At 39.7% G+C, this 26849-nt stretch overlaps 1 protein-coding gene across 1 annotated transcript; it reads right to left on the reverse strand.

Moving 5' to 3' along the window:
• Nucleotides 1-25360, reverse strand: LOC139199597 (glutamate receptor ionotropic, kainate 1). The gene is made up of 16 exons (XM_070828655.1): nt 25240-25360; nt 15895-16062; nt 15528-15785; nt 11937-12118; nt 11352-11405; nt 10726-10899; nt 9846-9989; nt 3890-3997; nt 3316-3357; nt 2830-2943; nt 2535-2738; nt 2210-2433; nt 1671-1789; nt 1199-1416; nt 416-641; nt 1-294 (listed from the first exon to the last, which is right to left on the reverse strand). Exons 1-16 carry the CDS (start codon nt 25322-25324, stop codon nt 5-7), a joined length of 2610 nt encoding a protein of 869 aa, XP_070684756.1. The 5' UTR covers nt 25325-25360; the 3' UTR covers nt 1-4.
• Nucleotides 25361-26849: the final 1489 nt, after the last annotated feature.

Here is a 26849-nt window from a genome sequence, read left to right on the forward strand (position 1 = left end):
TGTATTAATACTTGTTGTGCCATTCGCACTGACCAACACTAACCTCCTCGATGTCCAAGTTTTTTCTGGATTTGTAAATAAATTCTCCAATTGCTACAAAAACTGAGAGGACAAGTCCGGCTGCCAGCACAATAAAGATACCCCCTATGTTCTCCACACCCAGAGCACTGGCCTCCTTGCTGTCCTCTTCTGGGCAGCCATTCCCTCTCCACCATTTCTCCTTCATCATGTGCAGCTTCCCTTCCTCCTGAAGCTGCAAGATGGCAATGGTGACCTTGTCCCTGTAAGGGGAGCCTACAGCAGCAGGATAAAAACCATTATTACTGCAATTACCAGCACTGTTGTTTCATCGACAGATAGGAAGCATTTATTGGTTGTAATTCTCACTGTGTAGTTTGTTACTCATCTTTCTTACCAATCGGGGTTCCCACTCCATAGCCCTTGGAGTCTATCAAGCCTCCAATCTGTGTGAGGTTGCAGTTACGCTGGCTGATGTACTCGATGCTGGTTGACTCCATCAGAAGAGCGTAGTCCGTGGTTAGAACCCTCTGGATCCCCTCTCGGTTGTTTTTCACCAAAGCCGTGTTTTTCCTACTGCTCATGAACGCCCACATTTTCTCATAAGTTGAGATCTTAGATTTCTGTTGAATCAGAATTGGGATTTATGGAAGTTTTAAAACAATGTATCTCAAGCAAACAACAACAACAACCGAGCTTCATACAAGGCAGATAATGTTGATACATGGTTGATGCTTGTTTGTAATATTTCAACTGAAGCAGTATCTGGTGGCTGGAGCAATCATCCTGATGCATGGCAGGAGATGGGAGGTGATAAGTGTCTGCCCACATTCATTCAATTTTCTCTGCAAATTCAGACAAACTGGTTGCTGTGCGACAATAAATAAATATTTTACATCCTAATGGAAAAATTGCCCACAGGTTTTTGTTAAGATGCATGTATGAGGAAGCTTCTGAGATACTTACCTTTTAACCTTACTCTTTTTTTTCTCCCCCAACTCCATTTTCTGCAAACCCATCAGTCAGCACACGTCACATTACCGTAATAACTGAGGACTGATGGCTCAAGGGTCAAACCTGTCTGGCTAATTAAAATCAAAAGTGCTGTTTTTGTTTGCATCCCTCCCCCTGATGGTGTACAGTTACTTTCTGGTTAAGTGTACAGTGGAGAGAAGGTTACCTTGAAAAAGGTCATGGTGGAGCCATCTCTTACAGCACCGTACTCTATTTTGGTTTGCTTGGCCAAGTCATCTGCAGAGTCGATTGGGGAGTCCATTCTCTCCACAGTGAGGAAGGCAGCCAAGTTGGCAGTGTAGGAGGAAATTATGATCAATGTAAAGAACCACCATATCCCACCAACTATCCTTGTAGAGAGCGCCTTAGGCATCAGTTCGGATCCTGTAAGATAATAACACAAAGTACATTATGATTTCTACAAACAAATACATCATGAAACAAAGAAGACTACTATATGCTACAAAAAATAGACACGACATGGGCCATCTCATTTATTCCCCGGCACACAACAAAAATTATTCTATGTAGGAAGGTGAAATTTGCTGGATGATGATGGTGTTCTGCTAAAGAGAAATTTCTGCCAGGTACCAAAACAGCAAAATAACGTGATACAGCTGTAATTATAGTAAGTATACCTTGCTGCATAAGGGCTCCGACTCCAAACCAGACACTGTTTATCAGAGTGAAGTTGTTTTCAACCACATCTGAGTCTGGGTTGCAGGGGTGGGGGTTGTACCACTCGTAGGGAGTGAACCTGAAGTTGAAGAATTAAACACAGTTTACACAGTTACAGTTGGTAATGTAAGAGAAAAAAATTACCATGTTTAGGTCTGTGGCAACAACATTTACTCATTTTCAAAAAAAAAAAAATATTTTGACTCAGTGCTAACAAAGGACACAAAACATGGCAGTGGTCAGTTACTGCAGAATTATGAAATTAATAAATAATCATTTGATTCCTCCTATTAGCATTTTTGCATATGTGATCTGATTAACATCTGCTTAACCTAAACCAGTGAACAAGTTTAATTTGTAGTATCTCCATTTCTACTGCTAAGTTGCCTGTCTAGTAAAGCTTGAAGAGTGACTTGAATTGTGTAAAGTGTATTTTTGGCAAAACATCTAGCTTTTGTAAACCAAATTGTTAACCTGTTTTCTTCATGTGGCAGTTTACCTGGCAATGACAAACAGCACACAGCTGACGCCGAGGCATGCCAGCAGCACATACATCCAGATATCAGGAGACAGTGGGTTGAGGAAGGAGAACACTCCTGGATTGGTGCCGTTGGGTTTGTGGTAGAGGATGCTGATCCCCAGCGTCATGAAGGGCTTGGAGAAATCTATCACCTTTTCCCTCACATATGTGATAGTGAGAGGGGCCACGGCGAGGTCAGCCACCTGGTGCAGAGCAAAAACATCAAGCACAGACACAGTCAAAGACGGATGATACTGCTGGTTACACAGATATTCTCTCACTTATGATATAGATTGTTACTCACATGGTCAATGAGCTCTCGCACCATGCCGTTCCACTCCCCCTTGTCATTCTGAGCTCCATATTTGCCATCAGACACCAGCTTTACCTCGTAGGAGAAGCCCAAAATGTTGGAGAGCTCTTTGAGCAGGTCCAGGCAGTAGCCCTCAAAGCGATCGTTTCCATACAGCGGCTTATCCGATTTCTTATACATGACATAAGGATTTTCCTGGAACAAGGTGCATTATAGACTTTATTTAGTTTTATCAAGACATTCCTGATTAACTGCTGGCTGATTGTGATTTTACTTCTATTCATACCAGAATAGTTGTGACAATGAGGGTCCTGTTGGCCATTGAGTCAGTCACATTTGTGGATGAGTCCTTGTTGTTTTCTGTTAAGTTAAGGCCTGCTTGGGAGTTCCACACGCCAATCTGTGAAGAGTAAAATATTCAAGTAACCACACTGGCTGGACATCATGGATCCATACGTAGCTGCCTGAATCACCTTCACATGATCAAGGTAATAAAAGCAAAGAGGGGAGAAGAAGTACTAGGAAGCTACAATGAAAGAACATACACAGATGAGAGAGTGGTGGACGGAAAAAAGTAAAAGAGCGTAGAGGACAATATCTTATAAGACTGGAAATGTAATGTCCAGTACAGAAATGTTGACCATTTCTTCCCACCAGTGCCTAACGCTTATCTTTTAGAAGAAGGGGAGACAGTACAGGAGGCAGCAGGTAGAGTAAATTAGAAAACAGTGTCAATATCCCTTTAGTCTGCCAGGGCAGCTAAAGCACAGACCTTTTTCCACACTTTATTCAGGCGGTTGTTGCCCGCGATTGTCTTGCAGAAATAATAAAGAGAAAGCATTTTAATTACAGAGCCCTGAATGTAAAGGAATAATAATGAACAATGATGGTGAATTTTGGCTGAAAGACAAATGTAGAAAATAATAGCTCATCTGGTTACGGCTCTTATTGCATTTCAGTCTTTACTTCCAACTGTTTTAACTTAAAGTTTAATTTCTTTGAAGTGAAGAGAACTGCCATTAACAGATAACAGGCCTGTTAATGATCTGCCAAAATTGAGAGCAGCGTTGACAATGTGATTAAAGGAACATCCACAAACTTTTGAGCTTAAAATGACAGCAACAAATATTTGCAGGAGCTTTGCGTCAAAACAGTTATAGGCATAATTAGGACACCAGATTTCAAGACTGTGAATATAGTTTTAAAGACGAGTCGTCTTTCTGCAACTTTAGAAAAAAATGGAGGTTACAGAAAATTGCAGTGTTTTTTCTACTCTGTTGAGGTCTGCTTGAGTGTCTATGATGACACCCTGTACTGACAGTATATACACAGGTCAGATAGTTCACCTTCTCCAAGCCATCTTCCTTTAGGCTGATGACATCTAAATCAAATTCTTTCCGCAGGCCATCTGTCTTGTTTATAATTATTTGTCCTGTCAAGCCATTCCATTGTGCCTGTGGCAAAGAGAGGGAAGAAAACAAAACCAGTGAATTCAGTTTTTATGTCATATACATAAATGTTAAATTGGGCAGAAGCCTGGAGAAACGAAGACAATTCTTTCAAAAATTAATAATTGATGAGTGCTGCATTAGGAGAAGAACAGTGATGACGGCTAACTGCATCTTAATGGACATTTTTGCATTGACTGGGTTTTCAATGGAAATATTAAGTGACTGAGTATGTAACATGGTGGACGGTGATGTAAATGGAGCAGGCAGGCATGGCCTCTGTCTGAGTGCAGAGCAGCGGGTGGGCAGCAGAGCTCAGAGGTATTTGAATGCCGCTGATAATGAAGTGAGCTCAGCTGAACAGTCAGGTTAAATCTCTCTTACAGAAGGCTTAATGATATGAGCTGCACTGAAGCTTAGAGGCCTGTTTCTTTAAGAGAAGATGGTGTATCCACAAATCAGCACACCTGGTGTAAATGTGCCAGCATTCAGCCCATGGTGTCTAATGATTTCAGACTCTTCTGGCAGTGAACTGAAAATATTATTAAAGGGGCAGTTCACCCCAAAAGTCTTCATATAACAAACATTTTGGAGCAGGTAGAGTCAAGACTTAACACAGCCAGTTCTCAGAAAGCAGTTCTCAGTGAAAGTGGTCACAACAAGGGCTGTGGATTATTGTGAGTAAGCGTCAAAGTAATAAACTGTTATTATGTTTGAAAAGGGACATAGCTGTGAAAATGATAGCCAAATACGTTTGGGAAATAAAGGCGTTAGATAGGGTGAAGAGCTGTGTGACATATTTATTTTCAAAGGACTTGTTGGGGCACTTGATGTGACTCAAAGCAAATGCCACTGAGCAGATGGTACTGCCAAACACTCCAAACCACCACAAATCATACTGAAACACTCTGTCTGAATAAATGAAAGGAAGTATGAGGGTATGGTTGAGGTAGTGCCTCTTTGGGTGAACTGTCCCTCACTGCAATGATGGATTATAATCTAATCTAATAATCTGCTTGGTTTTACTAATTTAGTGCCAAGATACACCATGCATCAGATTCCACAGAGTACTCCAAAATGTCTGGAGGATTTTTTTTTCTTCGGAGATCAATTCCAGGTATATTAAGAGATGCGAAACAACACTGAGCCTCTATGTTTCATCCTCTTGTTCTTACAGCGGTGGTGGAATGTAACTAAGTACATTTACTCAAGTACTGAATTTAAATGCAACCTCGACATACAATTTACTTGAGTCTTTCCATTCTATGCTAATTTCTACTTCGACTCTACTACAATTCAGACGAAATATTGTATTTTTGATTTATTTGACACTATAGTACAGCTCTGCAGTACTATACTACTAATCTACCCAGTAGTACACAAAGTATCTAAAACTGGCATTGATGAATCACAATTTAAAAAAATAAAGTTGTTAGTGATAAAAAACTAAATAATATAATATTCTATCATAATATACAATTGTGAAATTCTGTAAAATGAGAACTAAATACATTTTCCTGATAACACTTACAAACTTAATCAGATCAGAGTATTTCTTCCACGACCACCTTACAGAAAGATCAGTCATTTTCTATCACTTCACATACTGCAACTAAAACAAATGTGTTCTGACTCATTAGTATGTGAAACAAGCAATAATCAAGAAATAAATGAATACAAATTTGAAGTGTTAAATTTATCTAACTTCACTGGTGCACTTGCTCACAAGCTTTGCATTATCATATCAAATCAAAATAAAACACATGCTGGTTCTCAAAGAGAAATGCATTTTACTGACGGTGGCACGTGGCATTGAACACACACAAATGAGATTCAAGATTAAACTTGAGATTGAATTTATCCCCCTCACAAAGTTTCTGACACCAGTCTCTAATGCAAAGATCTTTTGCATCTATAGACGGTTACAGCGTATCATTTAGTCAAGTTGCTCTTTGATTAGACCGCTTCAAATAGTCTTGTGAATTGTGTGCATCTGTGAGACCTACTTGACCCCTAAGTCCAGATTTATTCCGGTCATTAATTCTCTTTTCAAATCCACACCAATCAAAAGTGTGTCTGTCGCAACCATGTGCTGGAGTCATTACTGTACATGTAGTGATGACATGGATCTTCTCGGATTGGAGAGTCCACATGATAAAAAGGATAAGAATGAGATTGAAACACACTACTGAAACTTCACTGAACATACTGGACAGTGCCATCAGCATCAGAGTGATAAAAACTCATTTGCTTCTTCCACTCTTCCCTCTGACCTCTGTACCCCCACAAATGAACATGCTCTGTTTTGGCATTGGTAAATTTAGTAAAGCAGTCCATGTGCACAAAGCTGAATCAAATTTTCTTGAGCTGTAAGTTTGTAATGAAACTTTTTCTGCAAAACTTTTAGTATTAACTATGCAATACAGCATTGATTCCTGCAGGGTCTTTTTGCCTTCCCTCCCCCACGAGAGCAGAGTGCAGGCTGTGCTCCCGAGCAGCACCGTTGGATTTAGTGTCTTGCTGAAGGCCACTTCAAATAACACATTCATAAAATACAATCTTATGGGACCAGTGTTTTGTATGTTTTAATCAATCAATCGAGTCGTCCCATGGAACTGTATCAGGTACAATCACAAAATGTAATGCCATCAGTTCCTTCAATTTATGCACTAAAGAGTTTAAATAGAATTGGAATAGTAATAAATGTATGTGTATGACTAGGTCAGTCTTGGCCTGAGGGCAGAAGCTCCTCCTGAGCCTCTCAGTGCTGGCCTGGTGTATCTGGTACCTTCTTCCCGACCACAGCAGGGAGAGAAGGCCATTATCTGGGTAGTTGGAATCCTTAATGATTCTCCGAGCCCTGTTCTTGCAGCTCCTGTAATAAATATCATTCAGGCAGGATAGAGCACCGCCTACTGTATGTTCAGCTCACTGAATCACTCTTTGCAGGACCTTACAGTCCCATTCAGTGCTGTTTCTGGACCAGGCAGTGATACTCGCTGTCAGGACACTCTCGATGATGCAGGAATAGAAACTGCTCAGTGAGCACGTAGAAACATGGTAGTGTCGCTCTTCTTTAGCTTCTCTCAGCATGTAGTTCATTTAATTTTTCTATTCTACCATGGGGTTGGTCTGCAGTCTTCTGTAGAATGTGCCATTGTCACGTTGGTCTTATGCCTCAGTTAAATACTTAGTTCTCTGCCTATAGGAGTTGGTCCATAGCTATCAACAGGGAGACAAAAAGGGCACTTGGCTCAATCGTAGACCACAAGGCTTTTTCAAAATATGGTACATTTGGCACTATGCAACAAACTAACAACTTCAAGGATGTACACTCCAAAAAAATAAAAAATACAATAAAAGCATTCATTGCATGCGATACAACTCATATTGTATACCACCTCTAATGCCCATGAGGCAATTTTCATGTGGGGTGAACAAATAGAAGACTGAATGAGAGAATCGCTGAGCACAAATATGGCATTCATACAGGAAATGAACTCGACCCCATGGCCACGCATTACAAACAGCACAGTGTTTGAAACCCAGACTCACTTCAGGCAGAGGTATAGAGGGAATATAGATGTCCAATAAGGGAGGAGAAGGACTACAGAAACTGTGACAAAGAAAAATGTTTTGGATCTTCAAGGTCCATATCGACAGCAGACCTGAATGAAGAGCTGGAGTGCGTTCTATATCTGTGCTCTCATCGTATGTCCTTGACCCAAAGAGCACCTGTTTTTTCTGACACCTGCATTAATGAAGTAATGCTCCTCAGACAACCTTTTTCTCTCTATATAGATGCATCACAGTGATGTTAATGTTTGAACGTATTCTCCACCTGGCAGCCACTGGTTTCTGGAAGTATTAACTCCATCTTCCAGAGACTTGAAAATTACTATGTCAAATAACTATTTGTGATACACCACAGTTGAACATCATGTCTGATTTGACTGTTGTCAAAGTTACATAATTATTGTCTGGTAATGTAGTGCATGAGACCTTTTCATACCTGTCAGCTATACTACCAGAAACAGGGAGAGGGATCATGGAACACCCGTGTAAACCATTGTAAAACAAACACGTTCAATTACAGATGTTACAGATTGTCACGTCAAGCTTTGGCAGACTCAACAAAAACATGGCAGCAGGTACATAGAAACGTGTCTCGTGGGTAAAAATGACACTTGGCAGGTATTCAAACTCTCAACAGTATTAGCACGCAATGATAACTGGAAAAAATTCTAAATGGCGCAGCACGAGTGGCAGCCTGTTACAGCAGCTCTCGCTCAACTCTTGTTTTTCCTACTTTTGTATCCTCACAACATCTGTGAATTTCCCTGCGGTGGGACTAATAAAGGAATATCTTATCTTGTCTTATCTTGTCTTATCTTGTCTTATCTTATCTTATCTTATCTTAAAAAGACAGAGTGTTCACTGTGGTAGATGTAAGAAAGCTGATTCTTGATACAGTAACACAAATTGTCATAGTTTATATCTATTCCTAGTATCAGTTTCAATATTTTGCCTCCCACTAACCTCTCCTGTCATTTCAGGCCTGATGTCCTCCAGCAGTGGTCCTCAGCTTTTCCCAGTCACCAAATCTCCACCTGCCCCCCACTCTCTACATCAGCCTTCCAAGTGTATACTGGCCATTTTCTCTCAGTCTCCTTTCTGATTGTCTATTGTGCCTTTGCTGAGCCTTTATACTGATAAAAACGATATGGTAAGCTTTGGAAGTGTTTGTGTGGTAGTGAAAAGTACATATGCATGGGGAGAAAACATCGGTATGGTCCCTTTAAATGAAAGCACTTAAATAAAAACAATGCTTAAGGATGATAAAGGATGTCTTGTTTAACCAGTAAAAGACAGAACACAGAACAATACATTGTTAATCACCATTGGACGAGAAGCTCGTATTTCATACCTCAGTGTGTTTCTGTAAAAATGCTGATCACAGGTCTAATTACTGACGATATCTGCTGAGGCTATACAGCAGAAAGGCTGATTTACTCTCACTCTGCTCTTTGGCATTGCCTGTATCCTTCACTATTCTATCCCCACTAATTGAAAAGCTCATTTGTCAGAGATCTAATTAAGCAGTGCAGTATAATAAGAGAGACCATCAGACTGAAATTAATATATCTTAGCAGTGCTGAGAACATTCACTTCCACAATTAAACTTGGATAGTTTCCACTGGATGGACTGCATGTTTCTCAGGTTTGCTCAATTTTGGATTACCTCAGATCTACACCACAGGATGCTTACTATGGTATCTTTCAAACTTAAAGCAAGGATCGAGAGGATTTCTTACAAAGTGCACTTTATTATGTTACCCTGTTTATGTTACACCTTCATATAAAAAGCTGCAGCTCTCATCAGCAGCTATTTGACAACCCACTGACCTAAGAAACCTCCAACATGCAGCACACTATGTCAGTGCCTGTCTCCTGAGGAAAATAGACCCTTTTCATGGCAGACATTTTGACTTGTCAGAGCAGGAGAAGCACAGATGGAATTAATAACATTAATGACGGCTAAATTACATGTAGGTGAGCCAGTTCTTCTTCTGGTACTGTGCACAGTCACTCACCAACACCTCTTAGGAGCCATCAGTGATGTTTTTATTTACACTGCTGCTTTTCCTGCATTGTCAAAATGTCTGCTATGAAAGGAGTCTATTATTTTTAGTTTAGTCGTCACAGCGCACATGTTCCTCGTTCATGACATCTGATCTCCTAACTGCATTGTTTCTGCTCCTGCACCCAAGGAAATGAGATAGCGGCAGCAGGCTGTGAAACGGATGGATGGAGGAAGAGGGGCAGGTGTCACACATTCATAAACCACACTCACGTCTTTGAGCATGCTCATGAAGCGTGATCCGAAGCGCCAGGGTTTGTGTCTGTGGCACTGAAGGGAGCTGACAGTGATCTGGGAGGCGCGTTGCGAGGCAGCAGCCACCATGTAGACGGCGTCATACATCAGAGCTGCCTCAGTCTGAAAGAGAAACACTTCAGCCATCAGCGAGCGTCACAAATCATGTCGTGCACCTATTTAATCAGGACTGTTGATGTACATGCACAGCACCTCATGGTTCCTCAAAGCAAACCCAAAAACTACAGCACCGGTCTCACAAACCACCCAGAGAGCAATCAAGCAGCACCCACAACCAGCAAAGGGAGCACAATTTGGTCATTCAAAGCAGCTTTCTGATTGTACAAACACCAGAAAGCAACAGTTTGGATTGCTGGATTCTGACTCACGTGTGGGCAGTGAGGGGCTCCCATTAATTCTGTGTAAAGGCCGTGTACATGTTTTAAATATTTACATATAATATCTCAGTGATTATGTCTGGATATTAAGAATGCCATTATTTGATATCAATATATAGTTTTTGAAGACTGACTGCAAAATTAGCAATGCGCAATTAAAATGTCACATTGGAATAAGATTTGACATTTAACAGATTGGGAGATGTTTGGGAGATGTTTGGGAAATGTTTGGTCCTTTAATTGTCTGAACTTGCGGAAATCAAATTGGCTGATGGCAAAATGACTGATTTCAGTTCACAGACTGTCCATATATGTTCTATTTATCATCAGAATTAACTGGCCTCCAGTGATCTGTTTAGCAAGCTGCTTACAGTACGTCATCACAATAGCGTCAGAGAGGACACTGTTAGCATGGGTGCACTTGGCAGACATGAGGAAAGAAAGGAGGAAGGTAAACTTACCGTGATCATCCCCTCCATCATGCCAGTCTCAGCTTTGGAGGGAGCCTGCAGTCGCTCCATGGCCCACCTCTCCACCACCGAGGCCACCTGCGGGTTGTCTATGTTGAGCAGCCTGAAGCCAGTCATGTTGACCCCACTGTAGCGATACGGCTCCAGGTCGAGGGCAAACAGGTCCTGTAGAACAGCATCATCAGAATTAATGTGATGCTGCTTAAAAGTAACAAAAAGTGGATGTGACTTACTACAAGGGCAAAGGGACACTTGATTAAAACTGGGGAACAATATACAGTTTAATACGGTAGATTTATGCCAAGGGCACTGAAACATCCAGCAATCTTATTATAAAACAAACCACAGATGTTTGAGTTCATCTGCATAATCTTTGCATAACAGAATCTCTAGGTGAACACACACGTCTGAGCTTGCGTAGGATAAAAGGACACTTAATCAAGACAACAGAACACAGTGTAATTACGTGGCATGTTACCAACACACACACATCCTTCAGGTTTTTTCAAAGGGAGGCCTCATAAGTTCAAGTTCCTGCACCCACGTTAAATTAAACAACCTTCATGTGCTCTTGAGGTGTCGAAATTTCAGACATGTGGCTTGATGAGTTTTCTTACCAGTGTGGTGAAGAAAAAGTGGTAATATTCAGTCATCATCCCCATGGACAAGATCTAAACAGAATGAGAGGTAAAGCATTGGTTCACAGTTTCTCTACAGCCACCATTAATAATCTTTTCTTTCCCCATCGCTACCCATCCATATCTATACCCAGGGACTCATGCAAATTGCACACTCCATCCATTTTCTTTATTGCCTCATTTCATATTGTTTGCATGGTTTGAATGAACAAGTATCAAACTGAGTATATGTCAAAATTTGCTCGTGTTAGCGCACCGTTTCCAATTACTCTTCTGTGCAGCTTTTGGTTCTAAATGTGCATGTCTGGCTCAAAAATAGCCTCCGCTTAGATTTGGAAATGAACATAGGATTCCTGAAGGGGATGGAATTTGACTAATCTTGCACGTAGTGAATATTAAGCCAGAAATACCACCAAAATAACACAGAGGCTATTCTCCACTAAAAATTTAATTGGATTTCTGACAGAATATTGTATTTTAGATGTCAGGTTATGAACTTAACGCTGAGGACAGTGACCTCAGCCCACTGTGGACTACATGCTGCTGGGTGTTTGTGTTATTCACCTGCTTGAGGACATCAGCCGATGTCTGGTAGGAGCAGTCGAAGATGACGTAGAACTCCTTCCCCTTCTTCATCTCTTTCAACAGAGGACGGGCGTCTTTACTTCCAGTTGGCAGCTGGCGGATCTTGATTTTAATGCTGTATCTGGATGGAGCTTTGATCAACTCTTGCAAACGAATCAGTCCTTAAAAGGAAGACCATCATTAGACTCAACGGTCTCATATTCACAACAAGCCCAGCCTCTGTGGGCATTAAACTATGAAGTAAATAGACAATAATTAAGTGTTTGGTTTCATGGTATTGAATTTTAAAAAATGTATCTGCATATAATTAATTTTTAAGACATTAGGCAGTAAGAGGCCACAAAACACCATAAGACAACTAACGATAAACCTGCCATTATTTACATTCACCCAGCATCCACTGTGCCAACATTTCACTGCTCCCAAATCACAATAAGAGGAGCAAGTCGCTTCAATAAATGTAAATCCTGCAGGATTCTTTTGTTAGCATTCCCAAACACCATAACCCCCGAGTTTTAGCTACTGGCACACTGTAAAAGCCTCATTCTTCCTGCATTACTTTATGTTGTTTATTTATGCATTTTTCTAAATTCTTTTTTTTTTTTTACTTTTGCTTGGTACACTTTGTATACGTATCTATATCTTTTATTATATTCAAAACTTCCATTGCTGATGATTGCTTCACTGTGGTTGTTGAGCATGTGACAAGAAAGGAACTTGAACTAAAGGTTGTTAGACTATTGAACGCAAACAGGTTTGTATCATCATTTATGTGGGGGTGCTCAGTATTGCTTTGGTTAGGTCACTATATTTTAAAAATGTTACACCAGAAGTGCTAGCATCTATTGAATCTGTCGCTGATCTGACCAATTTCACGTTGCGGTTGCTCTTTATGGCCACTTGAGGGCAGTGACTGCACTCGATTTTAAATTCACTTATGTCAATCGTCGTTTACTTAACTTTATATTGCAGAATGTGTAAAAACTACAGTATAATAGTACATTAAAAAGATAAACGTAAATAAAATCATGTACACTGCTGAACTTTTTTATTTATTTTATTTATTTAATATTAATATATATTCTATATTTCTTTATTTATTTACCTACCTCTAGTTTGTGCTGCTCAACGCTAACATTTCCACATTGGAAGGTTTTCGTCTTATCACGTTTCTTTTAAATGTCTCTAATAAAAACAATGTGCTCTGCCCTCCAGTGGTCACAAAGCGGAACTGCAATGTCTGAAATTCGTCAAGTGACGTCATTGCGGGCGTACAAAACTTTCAAAATAAAACCAACAAATTAGACGGAAGTGCAGACTACGCACGTTTTTGTGTTAAAGGGACGCAGCCACACGTCATACCGCTGTATTTCGAGCTAAACCTCGCTTGGATAATACACAGTGATTCAGTAGTTAAGCTCGGCTCTGCAGCTCTGTAAGGGCCAGGAGAGGCAGGCAGGGCAGCCTGTGCCAGCTGCACCACGCAAACAGTCATGGCGAGAGTTTTGACGCTGCAGTGACACAATGAATCATTTACAGCATCAAATGTACCAAATGCCATCAGATTCTTCACTTTCCAAATGACCTGTTGACATCCAGTCTGGGAGGGATGAGTAGTTACTGCTCTGACATTGCTGTTATCATAATTTGTTTACAGACATCAAACCAGGAGCTGCAGTGGCTGCTGGCTGTGGAGTCTGACCAGCTGAGAGGACTTAAAAATGTGGATCTGCAAACACAATGTGAAAGAAGAAGCTCTGTCTAAGGTAAGACCAGGTCCCCATGCCTCTGTACTGGAGTGAGCTGCAGTTTGCAGATTGGATGCTTATTCAGCCTGGGCCTTGTTGCAGAGTTTGGCAGATTTCCTATCCATGTTTTCTGTCTGTTTGACGTAAACTGCAGTTTGCATGGTGTCATTTTGCTGATTTCTTGTGACTACAGTATCATTTGGTAAACCTTGGTTGGAAACTCAGCATGTCTGTGGGTCTGCACATGTCTGGCATGACAGAAGGGTGCTACCATGCACAGTGAACAATAGCCCATAATTTATGGTGTAAACAGGCTGAAACAATTGTTTTCATATAATCTGTGGGTGGTTTATTTTTCTAATGAATTCACTTATCACTTACTCCATAAAATGTGGTAAAATAGTGAAAAATGACTCTGTTATCTTCAGATTGCTTGTTTTGTCTAACCAACAGTCCAAAATAACATTAAACACATTCAACATTATATTTATGAAGAATTTAAACAAGGAGAAACAAAGAGTCTTTTGACATTTCTGCTTGATAAATAACATAAATCAAAGAATCAGTTATCAAAAGAGTTGTCGATTCATTTTCCGTTAATCTGTTAATGTTTCTGTGAACCACAGTGATTTAACAGTACACAAAGTGAATCTATGCTGTATGCTCAATATTATGTTATGCTTAACTTTTCTAATCGTATCACAGCTCTAATCAAATCATCACCATCAAAATAAACGTACACCACGTACACACTTCTACCATTTTGAGAGTAGAAGTGTGCGTCCAGCAGTAGTTTTCGCAGAAAGTGTATGTATTAAGATACGGAGGAGCATTTTTCAGTGAAGAGAGTTTATTCTAAATTTCATCTTTTAAAGGGCCTCAGCTCAACTGTCCCATAGTGGGATATTTGGAGTATTTTCTCATTATTATAGGCCGATGTCATGTTGAGGTTCTCTGACCACATTGTAATATAAATGAGCAATACTGGTACTGGTACTGGTATTGAGCATCTTGTTAAGATAAACTCAATCAAATGATAATTATTTTATTCGCAATCAATATCTACGACTCCCATGAGATTTTGAGAGAAGACGTGTGAGAGCAGATCAGATTCTTCAATGTCCAATCAGCAGAAACTACATAATGTTGATCAATATGCAAGAAAAATCACGTCATGATTTATTTTACAGATACTGCAGTCTATTGCAATCACTATTATAATGGCAATTATAATGTTTGCATTTCATTTTCACTGAAACATTTTGGTGGGGTCTGTAGCAGACAAGCATGTTCTCTTATGTCTGGGGGATGTGATTTGTAGGCCAGGGCATCTCTGTATCATGACAATGCTTCATTTATAATGAATTTACCTTTACGTTATTTACATCTTACCTTTATCAATAAATTGCAGTCCTGGAGATTTGGATGTTGCACTTGGCCAAATTGTGATTCCAATAATATCTGGATTCATTGTTCGTCCAAAATCACTTCTGTCACTTTTTAACTTTGAAAACAATATGGATCCTTCCTGCCTTCCACCAGCAAACACTTTAACAGCATGTTTAGGTGCTGTGTCCAGTTTCCACATCTTCATGTGGTTATTCTGTATCACACAATCATGCACAGTATTCAACTATTAACAGCTAATTCCCACATTCTTGTAAATGCACTCATATTGCAGTTTTATAAAAATAATTGATATAATTTGCCTCTAAAGGTTGTGTGCTTCCTGTTATGTTTAATCACTGCAGTCTTGATAACTGATTCTCCCTTTGGGACGAGCGCCATTTGTCTCCTGTCATCAAATCTCATCTTGACTCACCAGTTGCATCCTCGTAGACAACAGTGACCGTCTTCCACTTGTAGAACTGCACTATGTCCAGCACAGCTCGGCTTATGGAGGTGTATTCAGGGTACAGGTTGATGTAGAAGCTGTCTTTGTTGTCCACTGAGGGATGTTTCCAGCGTGTCTGGATGTGAGGGACTTCCAGGGCGTTACAAATAGACTGGACCGCACTGACAGATGAGCTGTGAGAGGGGCCAAACACGGCCCCGACACCCAAAGCCAACTGGTCGCAGGCTGAAGTAATGAAGCAAAGTGGAGAGAGAAAATAATAAATGACCAACAGGAGAGACACTCTTTTTTTATTGATTCTTCAACCTGAAAAGCAGAATTGCGTCATCCTTACCTCTTCTTGAAGCCTCAAAACTGTCAAACAGGTTTATTCTCTGGATGTCGTAGGTCAACGTGGTGTTTGGCATTAAGGTCCGGTTCCTGTTTATGTTGGTTACAGCAAATTTAAAGGCCAGTTCTTCAACACTAATGGGCTCATTCTCAAGCGTTTCAAAGATGCCCCCTGTAGTAAGAGAAGAGGGGTGGTGAGCATATTAGCCAGTAGACACTGATCGAGGTACATCGCTCAACAGTTATTCATCTCCATTATGAAAAAAAAAAAAATGTTAGGCTTGAAGGTTACTGCGATTGAATTCTCACAGTTGCATAATGTGGCCCAATTTTCTTTGTAATTCTACCACATAATGCCACTAAGGGACCTCGTTGAGATGACAGGATTTAATCTTACTCAGAGAAAAGCTTGACCTTTGCTGACTTCACCCTATTTACAGGGCTTCAATTTCACAAGCTGACACAATAGCGAGTGGGATGATTTGGTGAGGAAGACATGGCCCACATTCAGTTCAATGTAGGCCGTCTTCACAGCTAATATCCAAACCATTGGCACTGACAAAACATTAACAGACTTTTAAAAGCATCTCATACCATCTTTTTGCTCTTGTTTCTACCCAGTACTTCACTCCCGCTCAACAGAAGAATAGCTGCACCCTTCACCCCACACAGTCATATTTCCAGTCTTTCTCAATTTTCTGCTCTAGACAGCAGTCACCTTCGATGAAATCATACTTTAATGTGTGCCCACCAGCTTGTGATTTATGGTACCACATACATAATGCAATTTACTGTAAAGAGGCTAAAGGCTAAGTGTTTCTGCTCAGGTGCTAAAACACTCGATTGCTATAAAATACCTACAAAGTATGTCCTCGCTACAGCATTCAGCTGAACATGTAGCTGAAGTGTGTAGCTGACACGGATGTAGCTGTAGCTGAATGATGTAGACATGACAGCTGTCTTCTTTTAGTTTACACAGATTTTTTTTCTTTTTCTGCTACCTGGATGTTCGTGAATGAAGGAGCATTTGTGATAAAAGATGTGGAGGTTTTATTGTTCCTATACCAGCATCTTTGACTTTGAAGTGATTTTCTCCTGCTTTTTATATTGTGACATTTGTCGGTCACTTTGTACTAAACCAACATTGCTTCAAGAATAAACTGTAGCATGTATAAATCTCTGCACCCGTGGTAAGATCCATAGAATCCACAATGAAGATTCAAAGCCAACCTCCGAGGTGTTCCTGTTCATAGAAGAGCTGCTGAACTGTCTGTTCATATTGCACTGGAAGAAAGGAGAGACTCAAAGGCTAAATGATGCTGCAGCGGATTAACATCTGCCGCTCTTTTCATGTCAAACCTCTGTATTATATATTGAAAGACTTTTTTAATTTACTAAAACATAATCATCAACCGTTGAAAAGGGATTTCCTCGTCATGTGTGTTTCCCCAGTAATTATTTTAAGTACCAACCTGCACTTGAAAAATGGCAACACAAACTTGACACTCTTTTGTGTGTTATATTTAGGGCTGCAACTGGTAATAAATGAATTCCATGATCAGTTAATCAGTAATTAGTTTTTAAAATGTCCAAGTTAAAAAGCTTAAAAAGGCCAAGCTCCCATCTCCAGATCATTTGTTTTGTCCCTCCAACATTTCAAAATCCAAAGGTAATCAGTTGACAAAGGAATAAAACAGAGAAATCCATCAAATGATCACATTTGAGAAGCTGGAAAAAATAAATGTTCAATATTTTTTGTGTGACAAAGCTGAAGTTAATGAATTATTGAACTTGTAATCAGCTAATCAGGTAATCATTTTATCTTATCATTTCAGACTAATTGTTCCCGAGACTACCAAGTAGCAGAGGAATTAAAAAGGCACCTGACAGCAATCTAAACCTTTGACAAACACAAATATTTTAAACCAGCAGTTAACATTGGAATCGACTTCTGCCTTTTCTGCGTCTTCATACAAAACTCCTGCTTTCAAAATGGGCAAAGACCACAAATGTTAAAGTGTAATTTCAGCATACATTTCTTTCAATCACAGTCACTTTTCAGCTGGCTGTGTGTGCCAGGCCCACAGGGAGGGGGTCGCTTCAGAGTTGAGAAGATCATTCTGAAAACCATCCAACTCTTAATCCAGCATGCTGCGCCAGAAAGATGAGCATGCCATGGCCAGCAATATGGATATATATTACTCCAGCCAGGCACGAGTGCTGTTTTATTTTTCAGTTACATAAGGCGCTGCATGAAAACCATTAGGATTAAGGACAGAAAAATGCTGGATTGTCACTGGACTGTCACCACCTGTGTATAGGGCGGCAGACTTGTGTCAGATTCAGCGTCCGTCAGCATCCCTGCAGAAAATGCCCCTGCATGTTGATTTCACCCACGCCTTTCAAATGTAAATCATTTAAACCATCTGGGCCGTCAGTGATAGGATTTCTGAAATAATACATTCAGGGTTAAATGTTTGTTCTCACTGCATTGACATTCACGAGTGCAGACAGAAACACGGCCAGTTCTAAACAGATGGGTCAGTATCTTTACTCTAACACAAATGTGAGAAACTGTTCTCACGTTTGCCACATACACCTGATTTTTTTTTTCCATACAAAGAAAACAAAGAAAAAAGTAGAGTATTTTAAAAGCTTTGTCATTTTCACAGTTGCTAATCAATAGTTACATTAACCATGAACACAAATCATAAAGATGCCATTTCAGTTGTGCGATAGTTTGCAAATGACCTCACTTCAACACTGAATCGCAGATGGCAATAGGTCATTGCACTCTAACAGTCTTTGAAGAATTGCCTGTGAAATTGTGATTGATTTGGAGGGAGAAAGGGCCTTTAAAAAGCTCCCCTTGAGACCTTGATTGTGAATGACCTTTTTCTTTGGTGTAGCATAGCCTCAAACCCCAAACTGAGAGAGCCTTGTCTGGACTCCCTGGTCACTAAGAGCATGCTTGAAAGTGCCAATCCTAATTATGGTTACCAAGCCTCAGTGAGCAGCTGATAGGACCTGTTAAATTCTTTAATTCTATCCACGAGGATGTAGAAATCCCAGGCCAAATTACAATAACCATCTCCCAAATTTGCCAAGAAATATATTCCATCTCAGCGTCTTTGATGTGACTTTTTTTCCTTCAAGGTGTTTTCAATATAAAAGAGGAAATAAACATCACTTTTGAGCAGCCTTTCTTAATGTTTGTGTGCTTCAAGTGCAGAGGCTGCAGTGAATCTCACAGCCCCTATTTAGGATTAAACAACAGAATAATCCAAGTGACAGCATTGCGGCATCATTTTCAATCAGTGATTTTGTTTTCCTCATACTTAAACGAGGCTGTAAAAAAAAAAAAAAAAAAAAAAAAGATGGTCCAATTTGTGCGAAAGCCAAAAATAGCTGCAGCTATTTAGATTTTCTGATTTACATTTCTGTAGCTGACCTCTAATCAGGATGCATAATAACATGCATCCATTCCGATGAGAGAACTCAAAATGCCGCCAAAATATGTACTGCGTGCATTTGCAAAGTGTATTACATGGCAAATAATAAACAAACACTGAATAATGAAAAAAAAATGTGTGTGTGTATATATATATATATATATATATATATATATTCAGCATTTATCAGTAGCTTTTAATAATATACTGCTATGCCTACACAGCCCAGTCCACTTAATTTACTGCCTCTTCCATAAAGAAATTATTATAATGTTATTGACAATTTTACAAAAGGTCCATGAGCTTAGAGACCCCCTCCAGCAGAAATCAAGTTTTTAAACATGTGCGTGTGGTGTTTTCCATGTTACAAGATCTATCAGAAGTGAAATAAGCAGCCAGCAACCAAGCAAGCTGAGCAGGTCGGCTCTGAAACAAGACTGTACCAAGGATTGTCTCAAAAAACGCATTAAGTCAGGCAAGGTTTCATACCCCACAAACCTAAGGAACCAAATCTGTTAATGGAGAGGTTGGCGCCAGGTGTAGCTATTTACTGTCAGGTTGGCAATCGAGCAATTGGCATCAATGCGTTTTGTTTTCGGCTGCAAATGTTCATGAGGAGAAACGGTAACATTAGTGTTTTTTAAACCCCCAAAGTGGACCCTTAAGTGTATTGTATGTTCATGCGTGTATGCAAGCACATGTATGCGCTTGTGAACGCACCATAGGTGCTTTAATCAGAATGGGGCATTATTATTTAAGCACTTTAGTATCTTTCAACACCATGGACAGTATGAATACAGCATTGACATTGGCGGGCACTTCACAAAGGAAGGGGTTTAGCCCCCGGGGTGTCCTTCAGCATGAAGGCTAACCGTTAGCATTGTGTATGTTAATGAGTGGGACAGAACATGGTAAACATCTTTGTAAGCATTGAAAACAAGTGTAATATCATAAGTAATTGTTGTTTGGTAAATTGGTAGTGAATGTTGAAAACTGGGACCTTTTTTTAGCGTTTTACAGATATTTTATAGTTACAGTTTTATTTGATGACTGTGTCCAACAAATGTCCAGTGAGCCAACTTTGTTTGCCAGCGTTAGTCTGCCAAGTGACGTGGTGTTTAGAATCTTTCAGACTTTCAGATTTGTTTTAATGAGGAAGAAGGAGGAAAGGCTATATAATATATAATATAACAAGGTAATCGAAGTTATTTTAAAGAAAAAATATATCGGATGCATTTTATTTGAAAACGGAGCATTTTATAAGTCTTAAAACATGACTGGAGAGGATCTTTAAGTCATAGACAATAGCAGACCTGTCTGTGGCAGCATCTGCTCATGTCTGGGTATGCCACTATGCACAAACATTGATGTATTGGTTGGAAGGTTTTATATTTGAAATAAGCTGCATAAACTATTTACATTCACAAGTTTTATTGCCAACAAAAGACAAATCTATCTATTTTATTGCTCTGTTCACTTATTAATTTCCTCTTTGAAGCTTGACAGAAAGGCACATCCCATAGTGAAAGAAAATGCATTTATCTCTTCCCTCATTTCCACCTCAGATAAGATCTTAGATTTCTGTTTAAAGTGTAATGAGTTTCTTGATTCCCGAGAGAGCAACTCTGGAGATTCAATCTGATGACAGTTTGTCTGCAGTTCACCATGAAGAGCGTTAGTCCAAGCAATCAGTGCTGGTCCATATCCGCAAAACACCACTGGAAAATATTTATACTGTTAGAATGAGCTCAAGTCTTTGTTAAAAATGACTTAAGACGATCCACTCATTATTAATATATCTGAGGTGGTTATACACTGTATCAGGAAATGACTGATCCATCTGTTAGCTTTGTACTCTTTGTGCAGCAGAGTGCTAAAGCTCTAATCGCTGAATTATTACCCATGACCACCATCAACCATCCAGACACACTGAGTGAAGCGGCAACTATACACCACTTCAATTTTGAAACATTGGTTTCAAATTAGCTTATATATCCACATGGTTGGAAACTGCAGAAGGCAATCATAGTCTTATCTCTACATGCTTTTTCAATTAAAAGACCTCACAAAGCAAGATGGGCACATCACAAGTGAAATAATCAAGCTTTCTCTCTACCCCAAGCTTTAACAGTTGTGGTCCTATGAGACTGATTGAACATTCATGTCCAATGTGGCATTTTATGATTTCCTCCTTTCAGGTAGATGTGTTTTTTTTTTGTTTAAAAGATCCAGTAACAATGTATTGGCCCATGCTCCTACTTTTACATAAATATAAAGAACCCTTGAATTATGTATTCCAAACATTGTGTGCACGGTGGGTACTGAGTGGGACCATTTGCATAAACTTGTCAGTGGTCTCTGCTCAACAAATTATGTAATGGTGACACGCATCTTTGGCAATTTTGTGCTGCAATTTTTCATTATTTATCGGCTGTCATATACACAATATATCTGTGATTAGCTAATATCGGATGATTTATTGGTCTATCTTTACTTTAGATGAACTGCAACAATTGAAATAAAATATGAGTCCAAACAGACTCGAGCTTGTATGTCCTGACTTTCAGGTACATGCCTCCATCTCTAACACTGAGTTCATGCAAATCTATCGAAATAACGTCACGTCTTAAACATTAGCAGTCATTTCTGAAATGATTTTAATAGTACAATAATATTAGAATACACAGTGAATGAATGGAAATCTTTTAATGAAGAAATTGATCCTGTATGGCTTTTGCAACTCTGTGGTCTGTAAACAATCCTGCCTGAAAACAAGCTTTTTAGCTGCGCTGTTTGGTCGAGTGTAACTCCAAAAATGGGTCATGGGATCATGGCTCAGTGAATCTTTATATTCTGCACTTCTACATATTCGTGGGTTAGGACAAACCAACACTGCAAATTGGATTCATTTTCAATACTGATGCAGATAAAATACAGAATAAGCATTTCACACTTGCAGATAAAATATAAATCAATGCGCTCACTCAGTAGGCTATTAGCAAGCGAATGAACAAATGGAATGGAATCATTTATACTTCAGTGAAAATTTGTGCTTAGAGGGTTAGATAAACTATAAAGTTAGACCACAATCTCTAGACAAGCTTGTCTTGCGAGGCACATCATTGTGCATTGTGAATACCCGAGAATGCAATCGCTCATGTTCAGAGAAAAATAAAATAGAATGTACTGTCCATGTGAACATTTATATTAAAACCCCTTCATCTTTTGCAAGGAACACTGCAGAGTTCAGGGGGGGGGGGGTTCAGGGCTTTATGATGTAATGCAATTTAAAAAGAGAGGAGGAATGAAAATTCTTGCTATGGCTACCATTAATTACTTTCCAATATAATTTTCAGGATCACTGAGCTTCCATCTCATCTTTAATAGGCCAAGCAATGCTGTGGGGTGATGCATGCTAGGAGGTCACAAAAACAAAAGACTCTGCTGGTGCTGCAGGCAAATGCTGATAAACCCTTGGGCTATGCTTTTTATAGACTTATGTTCCCCTCTTCAGTGCAGAGAGCAAGAAAAATACCAAGGTTCAGGTTTAGGCTGCTGCCTGGACCTTTTTTTAATCCTGAAACCCGAGGCAAGAGGTTCACGTTTAGAAACTGATCTTTAGATGCTGATTGTAACCTGGGATTTTGTGACTATCAATTATCACATGAAGGGGAGTCTTTTAAAGCAGAGGAACACAATGACGTAGTGTTTTGCTTTCTCCTCTCGCTCCATCCTGGGCCAGTTCCCAGTGAGAGCCCCCACCCCCACCCCAACAACACCACCAGCACCACTCCAACCTGGGACCATGCCAGACTGTGAATGAATGAGGAGGTCCTAACCAGTCTACTATCTTCGTTTGATGTGGAGCACTGAGGTCTCTCTGTTTATAGAATAGCTGCTTGTGATCCACCACCAAAATATTTAGCGAGAAAGCATAAAATCAGGATTGTAAACAGTATTAAATCCACCTGATTTAAAGAAATGCTGGAAATAAGACGGAGAGATAATTAAATCAGATATTTATCTGGCCGAGAGTAGCTGATCACAACTTTCACATCAAATGGGTTGAATGAATAAAGTATGCAAGCAAGAGGAAACAGGAATTCAACAGCAAAGTAGAGTGGAGGCCAAGCCACAAGCTGCTGCCTCTGTGCTCTCCCCAATGAGATTTGGTCACTGCCTAAATACCATATTTGGACTTTCTGCATAAAGAAGATTAGTGTTAGTTGTTTAAGGGCTTGGGAGAGAAGATTTACCATTATTACCAACCCCAGTGAAAAGAGTGGAAGCCAGTGACAATCTGATGCCATCACTTGCCAAGACGGAGAAATGTTAATTGAACCAAGCCACACACCATATGGAAGAGATTATGATGTGTGCGGGTCATGGAGAGAATGACAAAGATTAGGTGGCCTGTGAGAGTGATAGATGATTTAGAGAGATTACAAATTATAGAGCACAGATCAGGACTGTTAGTGAGGGAAGGTGGCGCCGGCCTATTAGACTCTAAAGTTAAGCAATGCCACAAGTCTGATTGTTATAGTCTTTAGAAGTCGACGTAATGTAGAAAAATACAGAATTGCTCTGGGCGTTGAAGGGAGCAGAGTCCTGAGGCCTAAATTAAAAAAAAAAAAAGTTTTTTTGATGCAATCTTCGAGCCCATGAGAGGAACAGCGGATAACCAATGGCAGAGAAGCAGACAGCATTAATTTGCCAGCAAGCACCGTCTCATTGTTTCCAAGTTACATCAGAAATCAAAGGGGGACAGTCAGAGCAAGAGCTTTTTTGTCTAATTACAAGTGCGGAGTGAAGTTGAAGGCAGAGCTCTTGTCAAGTCTCCAAGGCTTAACAGATAACTTTGATGTCACTGGCCATCAGCATACATATGCATCAACACTAAATAACTTTTGAGTTTCTGAAGTAAAAGAGAAACTAAATATAACTAAGTTTCACTGAGACTCCCCACCCTTCATTCTTTAGCTCTGTATCTATTTCACATTCCTCCTTGCCAAAGACCTCATCATGCCAACAGTACATGCTGTCAGATGCAGCAGTAGGCCAACTTAATCACTCATCTGCCTCTGACCTGCGCTCTCAACATGGAGGAACAGAGACAGAGACTCTGGCAACCAAAGTGGATTAACATGATTTTGATGAAAACCAATAGAGTTATTTCATGTTGACAACCCAGCACTCTGTCCTCAGTACCTCCCTCATGAAATAATCCAGTAATTAAACTGATGAGGATACTGTGCAGACATCACAACAACATGGAAAGTCTCTACAAGATACAAATAATTTTTTTTGTGCTGACACCCAATTTAAGCTCAATATTGAATAATATAAATGCACAGCTGTTTGTCCTTTAGGCATGTTACAGGAAACTGATTATATGATTGCATGCTGAAGTAACAAGACTGTTATAGTGACACAGCAACAGATGTAAAAGAAAAGAAGAAAAAAAACACCATAAATGCACTGAGTACCTCAAACACACCGTGAGTCCTGACTCCAAGTTTTGGTTGATAGTTCCAAGAGTTAAAGGTTTTCCTGCACACATTAACTTACCAGCAGCATCTGAGCTGCACATTGCTATAAAAGGATATCCTTGCATGACATCTGCATGTATTATCCTGGCAGTCTTTAATTAAGTTTAATTTTCATTTGGTAATCTGTACAAAAGGCAATAGTGCATGCTCCACATGCACTGTGAGAGATTAAAAATATTATACGTTATGATAATGACTCAAGAAGTTTTTTTCTGTTTTATTCTATATACAAAGAAAGGTATGACCTTCACTTCTTATAAGCAGATGAGTTAATAATAAAAAAAGCTGAGAGTCTGTACATTAATAGATAAATGGAGTGACAAGAAATCTGACAGTCTTACCACTTACCAATTCTCAGGACTTGCTGCGAAGTGAGCCAGAACTCTGCCATAAAGTACAGCAGTGAAAATAACAGTCCCTTCCTTTTCGCCATGGTCCTCCCTCCAGAGTTGAATTTAACATTGATATCAGTTTTTCAGCCCTTGGTAATTCATGCTGATAACTTCCCAGTCCTTGTATCCGTAACGAAAATAAACTGGCATCCGACCCTCATCCATCCCTCACACATTGTGATGAGAAAAATCAACAACAAAATCACAGACTCCACTTGCAGCTACCACTGATCAAAAGAACTCCAGTTTTTCCATTCTAACATCCAGGCTGTGCCATTAAGGTTTTGTTCCCCATAGTCACTGTCCAGGCATCCCTCTTGTGGGTTTTTTTTCTGATGCACACTTGAATTATAGGCTGCAACTGAGGAGAAGGACCGTGAGCTGTGCTCCTGCTGTCAAGCGTGCACGTATAGAAAAATTGCATTTCTCATTACCACTTTCAAAATAAAAGATGAATGGGCAACTGTGTGGTAACGAGAAAATCAACATGTGTAAAGAGGAATTGTCTTCCTATAGTTCAGCCATGAATTTCTATTATAAACAAACAAAATACCAAGCATCCAACACAACTAGTGTTGACTATTTATTGATTTATTTCATCTTAATACATTATCCGTAGCTTTACCTACCTACAGCTGATTCCCATATTCTACTAATCATGCTTATGACTCTATTTCCCTTCATCTTTAGTCATGTAAATATTATATTTAAATCTACAGATGAGTGTTTCTGCATCTGCTGGTACCGAATCAACTCATTATTTAAATGCTTTTATTATGAAATCAAGCTTGCCTTGTTTCCGGTCGCACTCTCATGGTCTTCGGCTGACTTGACACAGCCGAGCATCCCTCCCGTGCAGGCGCTCAATTGAGGGCACAGCCAAGCCGCTAATCCGCAAACATGGATACGTCCTGAAGATTAACTTCAAATCTGGCAACATTCGACCTCAACAACGTCTTTGCTTTGGTACACCGAGGAATGATTAAATCTTTGCTCCAGTCCTGATGGAAATGCAAATCTAATCTTCAAACTGGTCTGTGACGCTCCCTTGAAGATTAACTACCTCAAACTGTTTATCTGACACAGTCTCATAGTAAAATCAAATGTGGGCACATTACCTTAACCCACTTTTCTTTTTTCCTTGAAGCAGAGTGGTTTGGGGTGGAAGTTTAAAAAAAAAAAAAAAAAAAAAAAAAGTGCCCCCTGGTTGTTCAGTTGCTCTCATCAGCAACTAGTGCTGATGCTCCAAACCACTTCTTCCCGAGCAAGGGAGCAGCATCCAGGGTGCTCCAGAAATTAGCAAAATTAGCGACTGATAGTTGAAAGTAATTTCTTGATTTACAAATTGACAACAGGACTCTCCTCGATTAGCATTTTTCTGGGAGAAAATATTTTATCAAAAGGTGTTGTGCAATTTTAAGTCTCTTGTGGAGATGAAAATTTTAAATCTGGGTAAACAAGTCCTCTCCAGAATATAGCCAGCTTGTTTTGATACCAGAGACTCATATTTTAGTAAAATAACAAGTTTTTTAAATACGTTTTTGAAAATCCATATTGAGAACATAA

Source organism: Pempheris klunzingeri, chromosome 4 (assembly GCF_042242105.1).
Source record: "Pempheris klunzingeri isolate RE-2024b chromosome 4, fPemKlu1.hap1, whole genome shotgun sequence".
NCBI lineage: Eukaryota > Metazoa > Chordata > Actinopteri > Acropomatiformes > Pempheridae > Pempheris > Pempheris klunzingeri.

Coding starts and splice junctions, on each gene's coding strand:
- LOC139199597 (XM_070828655.1), bottom strand. CDS start 25,324: ATGGCGAAAAGGAAGGGACTGTTATTTTCACTGCTGTACTTTATGGCA. Junction 1,790..2,209: donor GTGCTGTTTGTCATTGCCAG/GTAAACTGCCAC, acceptor CTTCAACTTCAG/GTTCACTCCCTACGAGTGGT. Junction 1,417..1,670: donor CGGAGCCCTTATGCAGCAAG/GTATACTTACTA, acceptor ATTATCTTACAG/GATCCGAACTGATGCCTAAG.